The following is a 22,705-nucleotide window of genomic DNA, read 5'->3' as shown; positions in this document are numbered from 1 at the left end:
ATAAAAGAGGTGTTTTGTCTGCAACTTTTTTCCTGAGATTGATCAAAGAAATGTATAACCTGAATATATTTAAATGTACAAAAAAATGAAAATACTATTGATAATAGATGAACTATATCAGAAAAAAAATCATGTTTGATTTGAATTATTGAATATTTATTCCACTTGTTTGCCCTGTTATTGACACATCAATTAAAGGGACTTACATGAAACTCAAGGCCTTGTTTTTTTATTGTTGTTTTTTTGTGTGTGGCTCGTTTTTGTGTAATGTTATAATACAATTAATTGCAAGATGTATACATTCTGAATTGTGCGTCTTACACTTTTGCATTTTGAACAATGTATTAGAATAAGAATAAAAATATAGCAGAGAAGTAGTAAATACATTATATTCATTATAAAATAATGGTAAAATAGTTGTTTCTTTTTGTTAAATTGTTTTTGCACACATTTCAGCGAAATACACAAAAGATTTGAATTTGTAGTGCACACAAAACGGCAGCGGCAACATTTAGTAAAAACTACATTTAAACAGGTATTTTTTAAAAGTATTACCTTGAATTTCCCTCTTAAAAGTACGTCCGTCACAGCTAGCTTGTGCACGACTTTAGCTGTCGTCACTTCCGGTTTATTGATCAACGGTAAAACAAATAAATGGGGAAGAGCGGCCCCAAGTGTCTATAAATTCAAACATAATTCCCTTTTTTTTTCACCTTAAACCACTGACATTGAGTATTTCCGTGACGTCTCAGTTTTTATGCTACATATATAAATAAATAAATAAAATAAATACGAAATATAAATAAATAAAATCAACAATAAAAACAATAATTATTATAATAGTTCGAATTGAAACTGTAACAACAACAAAAAACAACATTTTGAGATCATTCTTTTTAATGTTTTTCTCATGACGTTTGTCCCGGTGACGTCACAAAGGCGCGTGACACTTGAGATTATGGGAATTTTTTTCAAAGGGGCTTTAAAGTATTGAAAGTTTGCATCTACATTATTCCAGCCGAACCCGGACAGAAAAGGCGTTAAAACTTAAAAAATAAATAGCTGTTTATTTTACGCTTTAATATCCTTGAAAAAAAAAAAGTTCTAGTGCGAACACTTGCTAACTTGGAGGTCCAAAGGTCTTCGTGGGTAGTCGCTGGAGTTCGGAGTCTTGAGTCAGTCGCAGAAGGTCCACGACACCAGCAGCAACTCCTTTTTCCTCCAGTGTCCACTTTGAGAAAAAAAAAATGGAAAACGGTTATGAAATAATCGACGAGGAGATCGTGGTGAGACGCGAGGGAGGCGAGAGTCCGGAGCACAGGTACGAAGAGGTGACCCTGGTGGAGGAGGTGAGGAGCTTCAACGAGGTGCAGGTCCACGTCTCCACCGAGGGGGGAGACTACATCAACGTCCACGACCAGGAGCAGCACCACAGCGGCTCTGCATCATCATCATCATCATCTTCATCTTCATCATCATCCTCGTCCAGCAGCGACGATGAGGAGTCCAGGCTGGAGGAGGTGGCCAAGATCCGAGAAGAGGTGAAGGCTGAGGAGCTGAAGATGGAAGAGGTGACCGTGTCCAGGCGCTCCTCCTCCTCCTCCTCATCCTCGGCCTCCTCCAGTGGGGAACCCCAGGTCCAGGTCCAAGTGGAGGAAACCATCGTGGTGAAGCAGGAGGAACAAGTCGACTTCAGCGTGAAGACCCTGGAGAACATCTCACTGAGGGACAGGAGGGATGCACCGGTCGACCCACACGAACCTGTGGTGGCCCTCTTCGTCAAGGTAAAACACCATTTATTTACTTTATTAAAAACTAAACTGGAACAAAAACATAATACAACTGCATTTGCAGTACATTTATTTTCAATTATTAGATGAAATAGGGGATATTATTTGTGGCAACAGTATCAGAAAGTTTACAATGCCCAAAATGTGACATAAAAAAACTAAAACCTGATTAAAAACTGGTGTAAAGGACACCACTGTGGCCATGAATGAGTATTTAATGGCCAAGAAATACCAATTCTTTGCAGCACAAAAATCTTTGCAGCACAATCACAAAATACTAATTTGTCGCTATTAAGTACTGATTTGTGGCCCACAAAATACAACTTATTTATAATATATATATCATTTATTGTTTAGAATCTACTTCTGTTTCGTCAATAGAGATAGAGAGTATTTCTTATAGGTATGTTTAGGCCACAAAATACTAATTCATTGCAGTAAAATACTAAATTGTGGCCACAAAATACTTTAAATTCTTTAATTGATCACTGACAATTTACTTCTGTTTCGTCAATAGGGTGGACAGTACAAGTGGTAGAGGACATTACTGTGGCCACAATAATAAGTATTTTGTGGCCATTAACAAGTATTTAATGGCCACAAAATACTTATTAATTGCTGTAAAATACTAAATTGTGGCCACAAAATACTTTAAATTCTTTAATTTATCTCTTACAGGACACCCCTGTGGCAATGAATGAGTATTTTGTGGCAAGGAATACGAACATAATAGCCACAAAATACTAATGTGTGGCCCCTGAAATACTCATACTAATTTTTGGCCATTCAGTACTATTTTGTGGCCACAAAATACTTCAAGTTATTTAATTGATCTCTTACTATCTACTTCTGTTTTGCACTAGCCTGAATACTTCAATTGGTAGAGGACACCACAGTGGTAAGTATTTTGTGGCAACGAATAAGCATTTAATGCCCACAAAATACTTATTCATTGCTCATAAACACTAAAGCGTGTTCCCAAAATAATTATTCGTTTATCCTTTAATGTCTAGAGCGTCGTATAATTTCTCTTAGAAAAACAAGTTTCGTACTGAAGTTTGATACTGATTTGCTTTTTTTTTAAAATTCTTTATGTATCTGTAATCCAAGCAAATTGTGTAACAAAAACACAAAGAATAACCACATCCGGTACAGCAGCAAGATACCAGAAAAAATACTATATGTTCCAAATAAAAGTAGATAATTACACTATAATCAACACTATCAGAAGAGCTGTCAATGTTTTTTTTTTATTTTATCTGAAGCTAGTCCTGTCCAATCATTAACCACTTTACTGTCAGCTCGAGGTGAACTCCACGCCTGAGTAAATCCCTGCCCTGTGTTTTCGCTGGCCTCTGATAAAGCTGCTCGCTGCGGTCAATGATCACTAAAGGTCACTTCGTTTATTGTGCAACGGTCATTAAAAGTCAGCGGAGATCTGCCACTTCTATATTGTTACGCTTGACCTTGTGTTCACTTCTTTGAACTGATTGTTGGATTTATTATTAGATGACATTGACTGGTGAATGATCATAAAACACTTCATATCGTCATCATATTATTAGAACTGATGTTTTGATTTCATCATCAAGACGGAGTGGAACAATATTCAGCTGCAGAAATACTAGCGACTCAATACAGCAGGATGTAAACAACTATACATTGAAATTGAAAAAACAATAAGTGACTTTATTATATATTAATATTGATTTGACACAATAATCTATATAGATTAGATTAGAAATACTTTATTAATCCCATCTGGAGATCTCCTTCGGGAAATTGGGTTTCCAGTTCACAGCAGACGATAGTTTCATAGAAACAAGAACAAAGTTCAAATAAATAGAACAAAGAGCAAGGAATGACAAAGTGCAAATATAAAGAACATAGATCAAAGGAAATAACACAAATAAAATTATATAAAGATACTATTTATTTTGAGTTTTTTTGGGGGGTTTGATTAAACATTTTGATTAATTAGATCAATTCATTACTGTTAAAGATGAATTAATCTCACTCTTGCCAGTAGCATTTATTTATTTATCAACTGTTGCAGTGTATTATGGGACAATATTTGCAAAAGACATTAGCTATCTTGTCCTTTGTTACTTTTTGTTTGGATGTTTGGATTTAGTTTCTATTTATTCGCCAATTTATCAAAATCTTTATTCCAGAAGTGTTGAATTGTGTTAAATTGAAATATGTCAAAGAAGATAAAAACATAAAAGGAAATTAAAACACAATTATTAAAAAAAACAGACATTTTTTTAAGAAGTCTCTTAAAAAGTCTGTTTTGGGTGCAAAATGGTAATCAAGCTGAAGGCTAAATTCCTTTTTCTTTTTCTTATTTACAACACCAGCCAATTATTTGTCTCTTTCAATTTTTATGATTTTCCGCAAAGGAATGTGCAATTTTGGAGCATTTTCATGTTCCTCGGCAAAATAGATTAAAAAAAACAAACAAACGAATAAAATGTTTGGAAGCAATGTATCCGAAAATTGTTGACAATGAATCAAGGAACAGATAAATGTATTTAGTTGTGTTCGTTTTGCTCACATGGTTTCTACTAGGTTATGTGTGAACGCTACTGCCACCTGCTGTCGATTTCAACTATATATTAGACACGGAAATTGTGTTGGAATTAAAACAGGGAAGTGCTAGAATTAAAAACGCATTAATTGTTTTTTTAAATTTGTTTTTAATTTGTTATAAATAGTTAGCTTACTTTGAGATCCTTAAAATATATATACCAGTGACGAGGTTCATGGTTGGTGAGGCACTGACTCATAATGTCAGATTTACAAGTATATAAACCAAAAAGGGAATCTTATTAAATTGACTACTGGAGATTTTATATCAACAACACGATCTTCACACACATATGAAGTTTAAAAAATATAATGACTTAATTACTAGTTTCTCAACAAGTCTATTTTGAAGTGATATAATTACGTAAGTAAAGATTATTTGAAAAGCGCCTTTCTAGATTTGTTGTGGGATATTAGTCTGCATCCTCTAGATCTATGGCAGTCATCGAGTGTTGATAAATATTGATTTATAGCTTCATTAAACTGTCATCTTTGACATTGATTTAAGAGTCATAGCTGAAATATTGTGTTTTAATTATCAATTAATATAAAGTTACGTATTCAAAATCTTTAACCTGACATATTCAATGATCTGAGATCTTTCAATTGGCTGAAAATATAAATTCGTTTTAAACAATCATTCGATATAGAAAAAGATGAATGAACTAATAAATAATTCAAAAATAATTAGCTTAGTTTAAACAGCATTGAGTACGACCGTGATAGTAAAGGATTACAAGGAAGACGCAATTGAGTCAATGCTCTTAATTTGAAAGCTGAGCTTTTATTTCCTCCTATTAAATGGACTTGGAGAATTTACCGTAAAGTTTAGCGAGAACTCTCCAGATTTAAGTTTGGCTCAAGAGTGAAGACGGTGTTAGACAAGTGGTGCAGTAATGATAGATAGACCCGCCTTTTGTTGCTTCTGATTGGTTAACATTGCGTCAGGCCTTCTATGATTGGCTAGATCTGTGAGCATTATATTGGCGACATTCAGAGATACGTCAACCGGCGCGCGTCAATTGAATGTATCGACGCAGTTTGTGATGGATTTCGCATTGAGAGGTGAGGCACTGCCTCACCTGCCTCCCCTGACCACATGTCCCTGATATATATATATATATATATAAAAACATACATTTATTATTATAAAAGATAGTTATTGGATAAGTAAGTAAGTCATTTATATTTGTATAACCTACTTAAGCTGATAGAAATGTAACAACTATTTTTTTTAAACAACAACTTTTCCTTTATTGTGTGTTTTTGCTGTTACTAAGGGACAAACTCAACTAAGTAGTTGAATATTCATTGTGAGTTTCATCAAGAACACGTCCAGCTAATGAGTAACAGCACTAAGGGATACACCTCTGTCATTCCTCCACCTAATATACCTGCTGCGCAGATATATGATATTATAATACTCAGATACGGTATCAGTGCGGAGCGATCTTATATAAGAATAATAAAAAAACGAGGGTCAAAGTTCACCTCCACAGAGACACCTGGCCTTCATTTCTCTTTCCGCCCCTCGCCCTTCGTTCCACTTTTGTCTTCCCCTTTAATGACTCAGAGTGGATTTCACAATGTCCTCAGCAATGATAAACCAAAGTAAGCTCATCTGTTAAAAAGAGTTGAGACATTATCTTCTCCCCAGTTAAAGATCCCACCACTGATAGAGCAGCGACACACCTCAGTCCCCGCGGTGCGTTCAAGAACAGATGTATCTTCCTCTGACACGGAGATAAAAAGGACTGCATGTCAGCTGTTATTTACTTCAATCTCAATCCAACCTTTTAGCCCATTAAAATACGTCTGATGCTAATGCTAATAGGACCCTGGAGAAAATCCAGTTTTGTTTTCAAAATAAAACATATTTAAGACAATATTAATCGATACAACAGAAATTCAATATATATGTATTTTTTTGTCTCAATGCTCCGGTATCAAAGCTCTCATCATTTAGAAAAACAAGAGATTTGAGGTATTGGAGGATACAAAGTGATACAAAAGTTTCTTTGCTCTCTTTTTACTACAGAAAATATGATGATAGAAATAAATAATAAACAAATAAACAAAGATCAATTCTTGGGTTGAAGTAAAAAATGAATAATAACATTGTGTAATTGGTGTAAATGGAAAGTAAATACAAATGTGCCTCAACAAAGGAAGGTAAGATAAAATAAGAGAATAATCAAGTCCTTAAAATCTAGATTTCCTTTTAAAGTAATATAACATAGATACAAACGCAGATAAATTCATTCTTTATATATATATATGTATATTAATCCACCTCCATTAATTAAAAAAACAATTAATTAATTTGTTATATTGTACATGAGCAGTTCAATTTTGGCTTATTTTATTTTGTATTGTCTATGTACAATGAATTACTTTAAAAGTAAATATAAATGTCCCTCAGAAAAAGGGACTATGATCAAGTATATACTTTTTTCAACTTATTCTACACAATGATTACATGTTGGCTTATATTTACTTTAGATATCTATATCTATATCTATCTATATATATATACTGTATATAAAGAATGTCATACATTTTAGTATTAATAACAGTATTTTTGCATACAATAAATTTGCTTTGCTTGTACATTGAACATTAAAAATGTTGTTTTATATTGTGTATATATAATCAAGTCTGTATTTGTCAACGTAATACTGTATGTATGTATATATATATATATATATATATATATATATACACTTACGTAAGGAAATATTTAAAGCGGAAAAAAAGCGATAACATGTACATTTAAAAAAAAGAAGCTGTAAATAAGCAACTCAGCGGCACAGTAATGTAGTTTAGATGCATGTCAGCCAGCAGAGGGCGCTATGTTGCATAAAATGACTTATCTCTGTACCTACAATTTAATAGATATTGTGATGTTTTGCCAACAAAAAGGTTTTTTTTTGCTGTTTTGTTGACGGAATCATGCCTTAATGCATGACAATTTAAAAAAAAGTTTATATATATATATATATATATATATATATATATAAAGGTGATGCTACAAAGTGAGCAACAATAAAAGTGCAGAAGAAAAGTGAGTCTGAGCAGCTGCTAATAACAGGTTATTTATGCAAAGAACTCATACGTCAGGAAGGGATGTGTTATTAGAGGTGGGTTGTGGCGTCGGTGGCTCCACCTCTCGGGTCTAGACGGACACCTGTTCTGCGAGTGACAGCGAGAGCTCCTGAGCTTCTCCATCTGTCACCAAAATCAGAGAATCTTTGGCTGCCACCTGGAGACCCTCTCGCCCGGCCCTGCAGCCCCCCAAGGATCATGGTCGGGGTTCATTCCGAGGAGTAACTCTGGGATTAGTTTCAGGAGCGTCTAGATGTTTGAGGATGAAGTGCAAGCGTGACGGCAGCTGTAACTGAGCATCATGACCAGTAACCGTCCAGATCCTGATATTGAACTTTTCGTCAAGGTGAGTTAAAATGAAAAAAAAGTGCTGAGTAAGCGCTTTTTGATGCTTCACCTCCATGTATCAGTGGAGGCTGTGTAACCCAATAGTGCAGCTAGTTTTACACGCGGTGCCGACAGTGATACTGAGCAGCCCTGTGAGTCCACTGCTTATGTATTTACACGTTACTTCATATCAATATATTCTCTCAGGAGACATGTGGGACTGAGACTTACCTGAGGCAGGTGAAGGCGAGTCAGCTGGAAAAAAAGCTGCTTCAGCGAGCAGCTGCCTGCATGCTCTGATGACTTTCTCTGTTTACAAATAGAAAACATGTTGTTATTGCTTTAATAAAACCACTCCAGGGTCTCTTCTCAAAGATGTGTTTGGAGATGCAAGGGTTGTCATGGTAACGCTGTGGTATCAGATCAGGGGTCCTCTCATATCCTCGTGAATAGCGACACAATATTTTTCAGAAAAGATGATACTGTATAAAATAATAAATGACGACTTATTTGGTATGATAATTCTATTAATTAAGATATTATGGGTCTTTACTTTTTAATTTGTAGTTAAATATTTGTTGCTTTTTATGTGTTATTTTAACTATAAGAGGAGATAGATAGATGGACTAGATGAGATATATTATTATTATTATTATATAGATGGACAAGATGGATAGATGGACAAGATAGATAGATAGATGGACAAGATAGATGGACAAGATAGATGGAAAAGATAGATAGACAAAATAGATGGACAAGATAGATAGACAAGATAGATAGATAGATGGATGGAAAAGATAGGTGGACAAGATAGATTGACAAGATAGATGGACAAGATAGACGGATGGATGGACAATATAGATAGATGGACAAGATAGATAGACAAGATAGATAGATAGATAGATGGACAAGATAGATAGACAAGATAGATGGACAAGATAGATGGACAAGATAGATGGAAAAGATAGATAGACAAGATAGATAGACAAGATAGATGGACAAGATAGATGGACAAGATAGATGGAAAAGATAGATAGACAAGATAGATGGACAAGATAGATAGACACGATAGATGAACAAGATAGATAGATTGATAGACAAGATAGATAGATGGAAAAGATAGGTGGACAAGATAGATTGACAAGATAGATTGACAAGATAGATGGACAAGATAAATGGAAAAGATAGATAGACAAGATAGATGGACAAGATAGATGGACAAGATAGATGGAAAAGATAGATAGACAAGATAGATGGACAAGATAGATAGACACGATAGATGGACAAGATAGATAGACACGATAGATGAACAAGATAGATAGATTGATAGATGGACAAGATAGATAGACAAGATAGATGGACAAGATAGATGGACAAGATAGATGGAAAAGATAGATAGACAAGATAGATAGACAAGATAGATGGACAAGATAGATGGAAAAGATAGATAGACAAGATAGATGGACAAGATAGATAGACACGATAGATGAACAAGATAGATAGATTGATAGACAAGATAGATAGATGGAAAAGATAGGTGGACAAGATAGATTGACAAGATAGATGGACAAGATAAATGGAAAAGATAGATAGACAAGATAGATGGACAAGATAGATGGACAAGATAGATGGAAAAGATAGATGGAAAAGATAGATAGACAAGATAGATGGACAAGATAGATAGACACGATAGATGGACAAGATAGATAGACACGATAGATGAACAAGATAGATAGATAGATAGACAAGATAGATAGATGGAAAAGATAGGTGGACAAGATAGATTGACAAGATAGATGGACAAGATAGATTGACAAGATAGATGGACAAGATAGATGGAAAAGATAGATAGACAAGATAGATGGACAAGATAGATAGACAAGATAGATGAACAAGATAGATAGATAGATGGAAAAGATAGATGAACAAGATATATAGATAGATAGATGGAAAAGATAGGTGGACAAGATAGATGGACAAGATAGATGGACAAGATAGATGGATGGATGGACAATATAGATAGATGGACAAGATAGATAGACAAGATCGATAGACAAGATAGATGGATGGATGGACAATATAGATAGATAGACAAGATAGATAGACAAGATAGATAGACAAGATAGATGGATGGATGGACAATATAGATAGATGGACAAGATAGATGGAAAAGATAGATGGACAAGATAGATGGAAAAGATAGATAGACAAGATAGATAGACAAGATAGATAGATAGATAAACTGGTATTGTATAAATGATTAATGTCTAAAATGTTTTTCTTTTGAAAAACAAAGACAGGATTTTTCTCCTAAATCATATTATCACGTTACTCGTGACATGTCAAGATGCTCTTTTGCTACTAATAGCAAAACATAAACTCTGTTTTTGAAGGTCGTGCCATTTTACCTTTTACAGTTTCTATGTAAAGGTCGGTGCGTGAAAATATTCCCGACATTTTAATGGGGTGGGGGAGCCCCGAACAAAGCTTTATAGAAGGAAAAATTTGACCGACGGGTCGCAGAAATGTATTGCCCGTTGGCCGCATTTGTTCGTGCCCACCAATGTATTCCGTAAATATACACTTTTTCTAAAGATACTTTAATTACAACAGTATACTGGTAAAGTCATTAGTAACCATCAAAAAATAAGATTTTTCTTTTTTAAATCAGGGAAAAGTAAGTGACAATAACATACGTTCAAGAAAACATTATATTATATACAAATACATAAACGCGTGGGTAGTGTATATAAGCAAAAAACTAAACAACAATTGAAAAAAAGTCTTCATTTAGTGACGACAATAAAAAAAATAGACTTGATTTTTTCAGTCACATAGTATTTTTGGAAGCTTTAAGCTTTTTAAATCCCCCAGGAACTTAAAGATGTCAAATCTACAGCCATTATTCATCTTCAAACTCCTTTCCTTCAGCCTCATATATGCTGTTTCTGTCTATAAAGAAGATAGAATTGAATATAAAACTGTGAGCTCAGCATGAGAGGATGCACGAGGCGCACGAGACCCCCTGTGGAGTCGGCTCGTCGCGTCACTCAGCGCTTGGTTGTGTGTGTGTGTGTGTGTGTGTGTGTGGAGACTTTTGTGCTCACGCTCTGGATATGACGAGTGTTGTGTTTCACTCACGCTGTAGAGACACGACAACAGCCTAAAAACCTTGAGACAAAATGTCATTTATTGAACTTAAAAAAAATGATTATGACGAATATAGTTGTAGAATCTGTGCTTTGACCCCAGAGGTCACCGACCTTGTTACCCTGCGTAGGGCACTTTGGGACACGGGGTCAGGCTTGACGCCGCCGCCGCCGCATGTGAGCCAGATGATGGAATCACTATGTATAATTCAGAGAAGCCAGTGGATCAAGTGTCCTCGCATACATACCGACACATGATCTCCACGGCAAACCCTGGAGAGGGAAGTCGTTCAGGCAGCAGCCGGGATGGAACCGTTTTTTTAACTATAGCTGCCAATAATTTCTTATTTTAGTCAAATATATTGTTTCAAAATACAATACTGGATGATTTTAAACTATTATTTCATGTTGGAAGACTAGTGCTACCAAAAGATTGAGAAAAAAATAATCTGAGATTAATTAATCATAATCTGTAATTAATTAATCTAATTAATCTGTTTTAATCGCATCTCAAAATAGTTGAGAAATGTCGTTAACTTGAGTTTTTTTTATTTACATTCATGAATGTGGCAGATTAGAGATTTAAATATATGAAAAAAAGGTCTTCAACCTTTAGTTTCCAGCAGCAGGGATGAATATCACTGTATTCCTTTGTCTAAATCATAAATCATCGAAAAATAAAACATCAGATCTTTATAAAGTTTTGTAAGTTAAAACTTAAAAAAAAATTAAAATATTATACGATTTGCCAGACAAATCTATGTCCTCTTTAGACTGAACAATGTTTTTAACCCAACACAGAAATTAAAAAATTTGAGATTCAAAGTGAGAATAATTAGATTAAAATTATTAATCACATAATTTCTTTTAATCACAAGTCAAAACTTTAATACCATTTTTTATTATAAAGTAACAGTTACGAGGATGCTGGCCTGGTTTGTTTCTTGCAAATGGAAACCAGAAAATAGGAGATTAAAAGTTAGAATAATGCAATTGAAATGTAATTAATTAATCGCAATTAATCATATAATTCTTTGGATCACTAGTCGCAACTTTAATATTTACTTTTAAATGAAAAAGTTCAATTAACGAGGATGCTGGCCTGGTTTGCATCTTGCAAATGAAAACTAGAAAATTGTACATTAAAAGTGAGAATAATTTGATTAAAAATAAAATTAATTAATCGCAGTTAATCACAATATTTTTGATCAGAAGTCAAAACTTCAATACTTACTTATTAATAAAAAAGTTGCATTTACGAAGACGCTGGCCTGGGTTGTGTCTTGCACACAAAAACAAGAAAATTGGAGAGTAAAAGTTAAAATATTGTGATTAAAATGCAATAAACTATTCACAATTAATCATTTAATTTTTAGTCAAAACTTTGATACCCACTTTTTAATCAAAAAGTTGCAGGACAAGGGCTTGGTTTGCGTCTAGCAAACAGAAAATAAGAAAGTTAGAATAATGCGATTTAAAATGTAATTAATTGATCGCAATCAGATTAATTTTTTTTTTTTTAATCACAAGTCAATACTTTTTTTTTGTGAAAAAGTTTTATTTACGCAGACACTGAAATGGGTTGTGTCTTGCAAACAAAACCAAGAAAATAGGATAATTAAAAGTTACAATATTGCGATTAAAATGTAATTAATTATTCACAATTAATCACATTATTTTTTGGATCTCAAGTCAAAACTTCAATACCTACTTTTTAATGAAAAAGTTGCATTTAAGAAGAAGCTGGCCTGGTTTACGTCTTGCAAACTGAAAACAAGAAAGTTAGAATAATGCAATTAAAAATGTAATTAATTAATCGCATTAATCGCACACCCCTATTTTCACTACAAAGCATAAATCATGAGGTTTTTTTTTTTTTTAACATTTCCAGTTGTGCGTTTGTTTGCCTACCTGCCATCACCTGTCACTCATTGGCCGGCATGTGTGTTCGTAGGCCGGCAGCGACGGGGAAATCATCGGCAACTGTCCTTTCTCTCAGCGCCTCTTCATGATCCTCTGGCTCAAAGGAGTCGTGTTCAATGTCACCACTGTGGACCTGAGGAGGTTTGGACTCGGAACCTGTCCAGCTCGCAGCACTTGTACAAACACTCACCCGTGCGTGTGATCCGCAGAAAACCGGCCGACCTGCACAACCTGGCGCCGGGGACTCACCCGCCCTTCATCACCTTCAACGGCGACGTCAAGACCGACATCAACAACATCGAGGAGTTTCTCGAGGCGATGCTCATGCCCCCCAAGTAAGTCTTTCTGGGAGCAGGAGACATTTTGACGGCTGGTGTGAGAAGATATTCATACAACAATGTATCGCGATTCTTTTTTTCATGATACTGTATCGATATACAACATTACTGTATCGATTTTTTTAATGTAATTTTTAATATTATATTTTATTGTTATTATAGATCTTTATGGTTTATATTTCAATAAAGTCGTCATAAAATAAAATGTTATGTTAAAACATCCATAACTGACCTGTTAATATTCAACAGCACTTTTCTTTTACTTTTTTAAAATCTCATTTCATTTTTTATCATAGTTCTTTATTGTTTATATTGAAGTTTATAAAATAAAAATACAATTTTTAAACAATTAACATGTTAATATTCAACAGTAATAATTAAATAAATACATATATTTTATCATCTTTCTTTATCGTATATATTTCAATAAGGTGTTCATAAAATAAAACAATGTGTTTAAAAAAATACAATTAAAATTTGAATATTCGACATAACTGTTTTAATAAAAAAAAAAGCAAAAACATGTTTTGTAATAATCATAGTTCTTTTACGTTTATATTTAAAAATAAAAAAACAAGTTAAAAAAAATAACAGTTAACATTTGAATATTCGACAGAACTGTTTTAATAAAAAAAGCAAAAACATGTTTTGTAATAATCATAGTTCTTTTACGTTTATATTTAAAAATAAAAAAAAAAAGTTAAAAAAAATAACAGTTAACATTTGAATATTCGACAGAACTGTTTTAATAAAAAAAGCAAAAACATGTTTTGTAATAATCATAGTTCTTTTACGTTTATATTTCAATAAAGTGTAAAATGATACAAAATATTCACAGTGTTTTGTTTTAAGATTTAAGTTATTACATCCTCCGCAGTTGAAGGACCATAAAACTGACTGTGGACGAGAGGATACACTCGACTCCAGCAGCTTTTAAAGCTGAGGTTTTTAAATATTTTAACGACAAATGAAAGTAGTTACAACTTCGTCAAGAGTCACGTGTTCTGTAATTTCTGCAACACCAGAGTCAAGTACTCGACAATACTACAAATATATCCTTGTTACTACAGTATCGTGATTTATCGTGGCCCTGTATCGTGATACGTATAGTATCGCGAGATTCTTGCCAATACACACCCAAGTTTGAACCTATTCAAGGGATCTTGATTGAAACGGACGACAAAAAAACATTTTGACAGAGTCAACGAGCACTTGTGGAGAAAAACCGTCAGATTAACTAAATCTTACTTTTATTGCCTGTAAAGTTTTTTGCATTATAAATGGACTGGAGTGTGAGAAAGTGCGAGAGCGGCCAAACTCTTGTGTGTAACATGTTTGCAGTCTGAGCCGAGCTGCAGTCAGTCCAGGTGTTAATGTCATCCAGATGCCGGGCTCAGCCTCTGTCCCTCCGTCTGCTCAGGTACCCCAGTCTGGCCGCCAAGCACAGAGAGTCCAACACAGCTGGAAATGATATCTTCGCCAAGTTCTCAGCCTACATTAAGAACTCCAGACCAGAGGCCAACGCTGGTGGGCTGCTCGTCTTGTGCTCTTCACACACACACACATACACACACACACACACACATACACACTCTGAGTTGAAGATGATGGTTGTTGGTTCATTCAACCACTAGGTCGTAGCAGAGGACAATAAAAGAGGCGAACCCAAGTGCTTCATCTGGCACCATCTAGTGAGCTCTTCTGGTTACTGCACTGAAGAACGGTTTTAGGGGCTGTTACGTCAAGAAAAAAAGTTAATTTTTCTGTTCGAATTGATCGCAAAAGACAGACAATATATTTAATAGAATAATAGAACCTTGTAGAAGTTCATGGAATTCAAAAATTAAGAAACGCAATGGAGAAAAAGGAGATAAAAGGAGAATGAATGAATAAATAAGTGGAAAATAATGTAGCTTCAAATGCATTAAAATATCTTTGATTCAATTCAAAAAAAGGAGAAAAAAAAGATTTCTTGAATCTTGAAATGAGTCATAGACACAATATATTAAATATATACTTAAAACAACTACATTTAAGGTAAAATATTTTCAAATACTGTTTAAAAATATATAACAACAAAAAGACATTTATATAATTTTAACTTATTAGTTTAATTTTTATAGATGTTGGGGACAAAAATAAAGGTAAAAACAGAGAATTCAAAGCTAACCTAGAAGAAAAACAAATTAAATGAGTAAGAAAACATTTGTTTTTAGTATTTACAGTATTTAGTAAAAGTGTCATTTTTATAGTGTTTTTATAGTTCCTGGGGACAAAAAAAAGTACAAAGGGAAACTGAAATTTTAAGAATAGAGTTAAATTAAAGCAGTGAAAAAAATGGAAACAATATAGGTATATAGAAAAAAAAATTAAATATCACAAAAGAAAACCATTTTAGTTCATAGTTTTACACCATGTGATACAGAAAAACATCCACACCTTGCTCACATTTACCGTAAGAATTAAAATACAGAACAATAATAGCAATAATAACCAGAATTTAACAGATTGAATGTGGGAAGGTTGTACAGCCACTGATTAAAACAAGAACATCTGCTTCATTTTTCTTCTTTGTATACATCACTTCCTTTTTTAAATTTATTTATTAATTTCTTCTCTTTAAATTTGCTCATGGTCCTGGTTCAGTTCTGGAGAAAGGTCTGACCCGGACCCTGCACAAGCTGGACGACTACCTGAACAGCCCTCTGCCCGAGGAGATCGACGCCAACAGTCGCGAGGAGCAGAAGTTCTCCAGCCGCCGCTTCCTGGACGGGAACGACCTGACTCTGGCCGACTGCAACCTGCTGCCCAAGCTCCACATCGTCAAGGTGACGCCATATTGCTTTTCCCAATTTATTCCTTTAAAAAAATAATAACATCCTTTGTTTTCGTTGCAGGTCGTGGCCAAAAAGTACCGAAACTACAACATTCCCTCGGAGCTGGCGGGCGTGTGGCGGTACCTGAAGAACGCCTACGCCCGGGACGAGTTCACCAGCACGTGCGCCGTGGACTCGGAGATCGAAGTGGCCTACAAGGACGTGGCGCGGAAATTGATCCATTAACGCGTGAATCAAACACCCCCCGAGTCTATGCTGAGCTTTATTTCCATGGTGATCAACTGGGATGCTGGCGTTTCTGTTATTACATCTCCAGACGACACTCGATATCGACCGCCGCATGGATTTGTAATCACGGAAATCGGAGGTTCACAGTTTTCAGAAACTGTTTGACATTTCCCCAGTGAAACATGATTGTGTCTGTATTTATTTCTCGCTACACAAAAGATTCTTTTGTCGAACCAGACTGTTAAGTAGCCGATGTCAGGATCCTTCGCTTTATTTATTCCTAAAGCCACAGGAGGCTGGAACCCACTGTTTATTATCCAGAGCAGACACCCGTGATTGACTCAAACGGCTTTTTAAAAAAAAATAGTTTTCAACTCACTTATTCGGTCAGATAGTCACAGATTCTTGCGATAAAGAAATCAGTCGCCACTTGTTGAACATTTCCTCGGGATTAACGTGCATTTTCTTTGTTGCATTAAAACCTCTGAACAATCTCCATCTTCTCTCATTTTTACCTCTGCCAAGGAGGAATTATTTTCTTGCAAAAATAACAGAAAAACGATCAGGAAATGTTGACAAGGTGATTTAGAGATGGTTTAAATTTGGTGGTGTTCCGAATTATCATCTGGATCCAGGGATAATTTAAAGAGTGGTCACTCTCTGTGGTGCAGAAGAAGCTGCCAGCAAAAAGCTTCTTTTTTTCTTAATTATATTTTATAACGCTAAAACAAGTAATAAAATAGATGCATACAATGAGTATAAAATTCACAATATGGATTTGAAATGGTGAATAAATGAAAATTCACTTTTGAATGACTTACTGTAGAAACTTCCAGAAGAAAACTAGTATTAAAGACTTCAAACGTAGCTTCGTGTCGACACTCAAGCACTGAAAAAGTACCCAGTAAAGGACCCAGATATGTTATAAAATGTCTTACAAGGTTTGAAAAGGTCAAAATAAAAAAATAAAAATTTTGATAATTATGTGTCAAAATGTCTTATAGTGTGACAGATAATTTAATAACTCTAAATACTAGAAGATAAGATGAGTAATGCATTTGCAAGAAATAAAAATCCTGTTAATATTAAAAAAAATCATGAAAAAATAAATGAAATTGTTGAATATATCTTAATTTTCTCGTTAAAAAAACACATTTATTCATGACACTGATACATTTTGATTTTGAATATGATAAAAAAATCACATCCAAAATAAATATATAAACAGATATAAAAAAAGCGTTGTTATTCTATAGTTAATATAAAAAACTATTGATGAAAAGACGAATCAAAAAGGTCTGACTTGATGAGATTAAAGGAAAAGAGATCAAAGTATAAGGACATCATATAAGAAAGAAAGAAATATGATAAAAATACTGCAAAAAATTATATTCATCATAAAAAACATGTATAATATCTTAACTTCCTGCTACAAATATTGCATTTAACAGAACCATCTGAAATGTTACTTTAAAAGCACAGAAGAAACAACGAACGAAAATGAACGAGATTAGAGGAAAAGAGATCAAAGTATAAGAAAATAAATAAATATGATAAAAATACTGCAAAAGATTATATTAATAATAAACAAACATAGATAGATGGGTAGATAGACGTGTATAATATCTTAACTCCCTGTTACAAATATTTCATTTAACCAAACCATCTGAAATGTTTGAATTTGAAAACTGTGTTTTTCTATATTTATTTAAAAGCAATGAATGAAAATTGATGAGATTAAAGGAATAAAGATCAAAGGATAAAGACATCATGTAAGAAAGAAAATATGATAAAAAAATACTACTATGTTTTTCTATATTTACTTTAAAAACACTGATGAAACAACGAATGGAAATATTTAAGATTAAAGGAAAAGAGATCAACGGATAAAGCTGTCATGTTAGAGAGAAATAAAAAATACTCCAATGAAACATGATAAAAGTAATGATGCTGACTTTAACAAAAACAATTTAAAAGGCAAAAAATAATTAGTGTGTTCAATTTGAGAACCATGGCCTCAGAGCTGGTCCTGCTCTCTCGCTAAATCACCACAAGGGTCATGAATTTTCCAGTAAAATGGCAGAAATCCACCGACGGAGTCATTATGAAAACTGAATCCGAGCCAGAGTGGAACGACGTCTCCAGTCGTTTGTGTTTCGCTCGATGTATTGATTTTGTCTAAAGTTACACATCAAAATCACGGACCCGGTCGCGGGTTTTTTTTTCCCCAGCAAACCTCAATCAGGCCTGATTAGCTCGAGCCATTAGCGCCGCGATGAAAAGTCGTCTCCCAGGCCAGGTCCACTCCGGTCAAGGAGTCCTGCCCTCCAGCTCCTCATCACACTTTCCTCCATCAACGTCCACGTCGCCTCGTAGTTCAACAGTTTCATTGTCCTCTCGGAGGAGGATGGAAATTTGTCTTGGAGCTTATCGTCTTTGGCCCGCGTTCAGGCTGCAACTATAGCGAGACTTCCTCCAAGAACCCAACGACTATTGTGTGGTTTGGACCAGAAGAAAAAAAAAAAAACGCGTATGAAATCGGAGCATGATGACTGGGTTCGCTCGTAGAAAAGGCTCTGCAAATAAAATAATATTTGAGAAAAGATCTGCTCCTGCATTTTCTCCTCCAGATAGATGGCTGCAGATACTTTGTGTCACGATGCAGGAGAAGAGTTGATGGAGACGTGGAAGAAAGATGGTCATTCTGAGTGAGTGTGTGTTGATGAGGCAGACGTATCATGATACAGTGTCTCCATTTTAAAATGGCCACTAGATGGCACTCCAAGATTGAAAAAGTAAAAGACACTGTGTCAGGATTTGGAGTGTGTATTGGCGGTCATAAGTTTCACTATGCAGGGACATTGATACGATGTATCACGATACTGTAGTTACAATAATATATTTGTAGTATTGTCTAGTACTTGACTCTGGTGTTGCTGAATTTACAGACCACAAGACTCTTGACGAAGTTGTAACTTGCTATGCCATAAAATGTCCAAAGTTAAGCTTTAAAAGCTACTGGAGTCGAATGTATCCTCTAGTCCTCAGTTACACCGATATGTCATTGTTTCTTTCGCTGCAGAGGACGTTATGACTGCTGCCATCTAGCGGCCTGAAGTTTATTTGCAACCTAAAAAATAAATACTAATTATTTAAAAAATTGATGGTGCTGTTGAATATTGACACGGTTTAGTGGGAAAAGATCATCGCGATATATCGCCATACCGACATTTTCTAACCCCATTAATCACGATAACTCAGCAGCCGTTTAATGAGGCCTCATTAACCTGTACATTTTAACAACCAAGTATCGTTGACACATTGCGTAAAATGACAACAAAATTAAAGTAAAAATAAAACACTAAATATATTGCTTAAAAAAAAAGAAAGTTAAAAAAGAATGGTTCGGTCTAAGAAAATAAATTAGAAAGAAGGTTTTTTTAGAAGATGCCTACCAAAGTATTAGTGACTGCTAAACTATTTGTTTATTAATTAAAACATGTGTTGCTTCAATTATATGCAATGTAACTTTACTTTACATTTTTGTAGAGATCCAGCAAGCAAGGGGTGTCTTCTAGTCTTTCTTTTAATGTTGTTTGTATATTTGTGTGGTTTGACTCTGAATTTTGTCCAAAGTTTTTCTATTGTGCATTTCTGTTCAAAATATGTTTCATCTTAATTATATAATCAAAATGATATAAATTTTACATGATAATCCTACAACATGGAACAAAAATTCCTCGGCTCTACCTGAACTTAAACGAAGGGCCACTGAATATAATTTCATGGGCCACAAATGGCCCACGGGCCGGGCATAAAGTTTGAAACCCCGTACCTATACATTTGAAAGAAATTATTTAAAAGTATGAAAACACCAAAACAAGGGTGAAGCAAACCTAGATACAAAACAAAAAGGTAACCCATTGCATGAGATGTGATAAATTTATGCAGCTGGTTAACTGTAATAGTTTTTAAAGTTGTTTTTGCTCTCTACATGGACTCAAAAATCTTTAAAAGGCAAAATTGTTACTAACGGACAGGTCCTGTTGGAGGATAAACAAATGTAACTATAAGGATTTATGTGAAACACATGAAAATGTTGAGCAGTTATGAGACTGACCAGAAAGAGACAATAATTTAAAATATGACCAACTTAATATAGATATTTATCATTGAAAAAGGTGAGAAAAGATTCTGTCACGATCTGAATGAGGAAAAAATCAGGGGAGAGAAATAAAATTTAAAAATAGAATAAATCGCAAAAGTTCAATCAATACAATCAAAAATATTCTAAACAAAAGGTCAAATATATCTAAATGTCCAAAAACCAAAACGTCAAACAAACCAGGGAATAAAAAAAGGAAACAGGGAACCTGGCAACAGGAAAGAAAACACAGAGGTTGTAACACTTACTAATAAACAAGAAAACAAGTACAGAGTTAAAAAGTCCAAAAGAAAGACTAAAAACAACTACTTTAGGGGTCGTGAACCGTTGGCAGACTCATGGGAAATGGCACAGAAGAGAACAGGAAGTGAAAAACATTTTATTTAGTATAAGGCCCACAAAATCAACAACTTCAGAGAAAAGGTGACGATGTTTGCAACTACATAAATACTACAATTGCAAAAATAAAGGAAATAGCTTAAAGAATACAATAAACTTGAATATAATTAAAATGGTAAACAACAATAAATACCACGTTATTTAAATGAAATGTAATTCAAATACTCTTTTAAGTCATGACCCTTGAGTAAGGAATTTGTTTTTAATAATTAAATAATTAAAAAATAAATTTCAAAAAATATACATTTAACAAGAAGGAGCTGTCTCGCCTGCAGTTGATTCAGAACTCTGCAGTGAGAATTCTAACCTGCTCCAGTAGAAGAACTCACATTTCTCCGATCCTTAAAACTCTTCACTGGCTTCCGGTTTCTTTCAGGATCAACTTTAAAATTCTGGTTCTTACTTTCAGATCTATTCATGGACAGGCTCCTGCTTACATCACTGATCTGATCCAGCCTTACACCCCAGCTCGGGCTTTGAGGTCTGTGGATCAAAATCTACTGATGGTTCCACGCACACGGCTCAGGACCAGAGGAGAGAAATCTTTTCAGGCTGTTGCTCCTAAGCTTTGGAACGATCTTCCTCTCTCTCTGCGCTTGATGGAGTCTACTGACTCCTTTAAGAAACATCTTAAGACGTTTTTATTTGTTCAGGCTTTTCCTTGATTTTCTGGAACTCCTGTGTTGTTCTCAGTATTATCTTGATCTTTAAAGTATATACTTTTTTTAGTATTGTTTTGATTGTTAAAGCGCTTTGTGACCCTGGTCTGGAAAAGCGCTATATAAATAAATATTACTTACTTACTTACTTATTTAGCAAATAGAAGATTGATAAAAAATGACTGTAAAATATTCAATAAAACATGAATTCAAAAAAAGGGTTCAAGAGGAACAAATGAAAGCTTCAGTGAATTTCAGGGAAGGAAATCATCCAGTTTCGGGTTGAATTTTTTTTTTTGTTTTAGCGGAAAACTTCAATAAGCCAAGAAAACACGGGCCGTGTGTTTATGTTCGGTCTCCGGTTTCACGCTGACCCCTCCGGAGGCCAGAGGGCGACGGAGGCGAAAAAGGGCGGGACGCCCCGAGGTCTGGTCGACGTGATCGAATCCCGCGGTTAAAGAGCGAGTCTCTCCATATAATGACGAGAGAACGACAGAGCGAAGGAAGAGAGAGAGTGATGACCGCTGACAGGCTTAAATAGAGGCTTCCATGCCAGGGATCAAACACCATTCCTCTCCTCCACTCTCTCATTAAGACGGAAAACCCGAGCGCCGCCATCCGATCCGTCTCCATTTTTTTTCCCCCTCAGAGGAGTCTCGCTTTAAAAGATCTGCGCCTGTCGGATTTACAATGGTGGGCGAGCGGGTGTTTACCGAGGACGCGACGTTGCCAGAAACAACAGTCAGAGAAAATAAATGGAGCCTGCCTCGTGTTTCCACAGCAGTAAAGGAAATATGGAGCGAGACTTGTGCCCTCGCTGTTTGGTAATTAGTACCTAAACATCGCTGTCCTTGGATCCCATCGCTCACGTCCAACAGCTCCGGCGAAGCTGGATAATATACAGACGAGCATTAACGTCAGACGCGTCTGCCGGCGGGAGCCTGGCACGCCACATTAATCTGGCGTCCCCAGTGGATGCTGCCGGCGTCGCTGGCCTTGGCTCCGCCGCCGACTCGCTATAGGACGGGGTTTTTTTTTTTTTAACGGCTAAACCCTCACTAGCTTGGCGCGTAAATCCTGTACGTTTGACTCTGATTTGAAAAACAAACCGTCTGGGTTTGACAAGTGAGGACCCACCAGGAACAGACCCCGCCGTGATCCAATTAAAGGGTAGAACCACCTGGGGAATATATCGT

The 22,705-nt window shown here is 35.1% G+C and overlaps 1 protein-coding gene across 1 annotated transcript; it reads left to right on the top strand.

The window, feature by feature from the left end:
* Positions 1 to 986: 986 nt before the first annotated feature.
* Positions 987 to 16,780, top strand: clic5b (CLIC family member 5b). The gene is made up of 6 exons (XM_087813198.1): positions 987 to 1,784; positions 12,915 to 13,024; positions 13,093 to 13,218; positions 14,642 to 14,748; positions 15,868 to 16,049; positions 16,119 to 16,780. The coding sequence occupies exons 1-6, from the start codon at positions 1,248 to 1,250 to the stop codon at positions 16,281 to 16,283; spliced, it is 1,227 nt and encodes a 408-aa protein (XP_087669324.1). The 5' UTR covers positions 987 to 1,247; the 3' UTR covers positions 16,284 to 16,780.
* Positions 16,781 to 22,705: the final 5,925 nt, after the last annotated feature.

The sequence above is a fragment of the Callionymus lyra genome, chromosome 17 (assembly GCF_982586985.1).
Source record: "Callionymus lyra chromosome 17, fCalLyr1.hap1.1, whole genome shotgun sequence".
Classification (NCBI taxonomy): domain Eukaryota; kingdom Metazoa; phylum Chordata; class Actinopteri; order Syngnathiformes; family Callionymidae; genus Callionymus; species Callionymus lyra.
The sequence above is the reverse complement of the archived record's forward strand: the minus strand, read 5'-3'. Positions and strand labels throughout refer to the sequence as shown.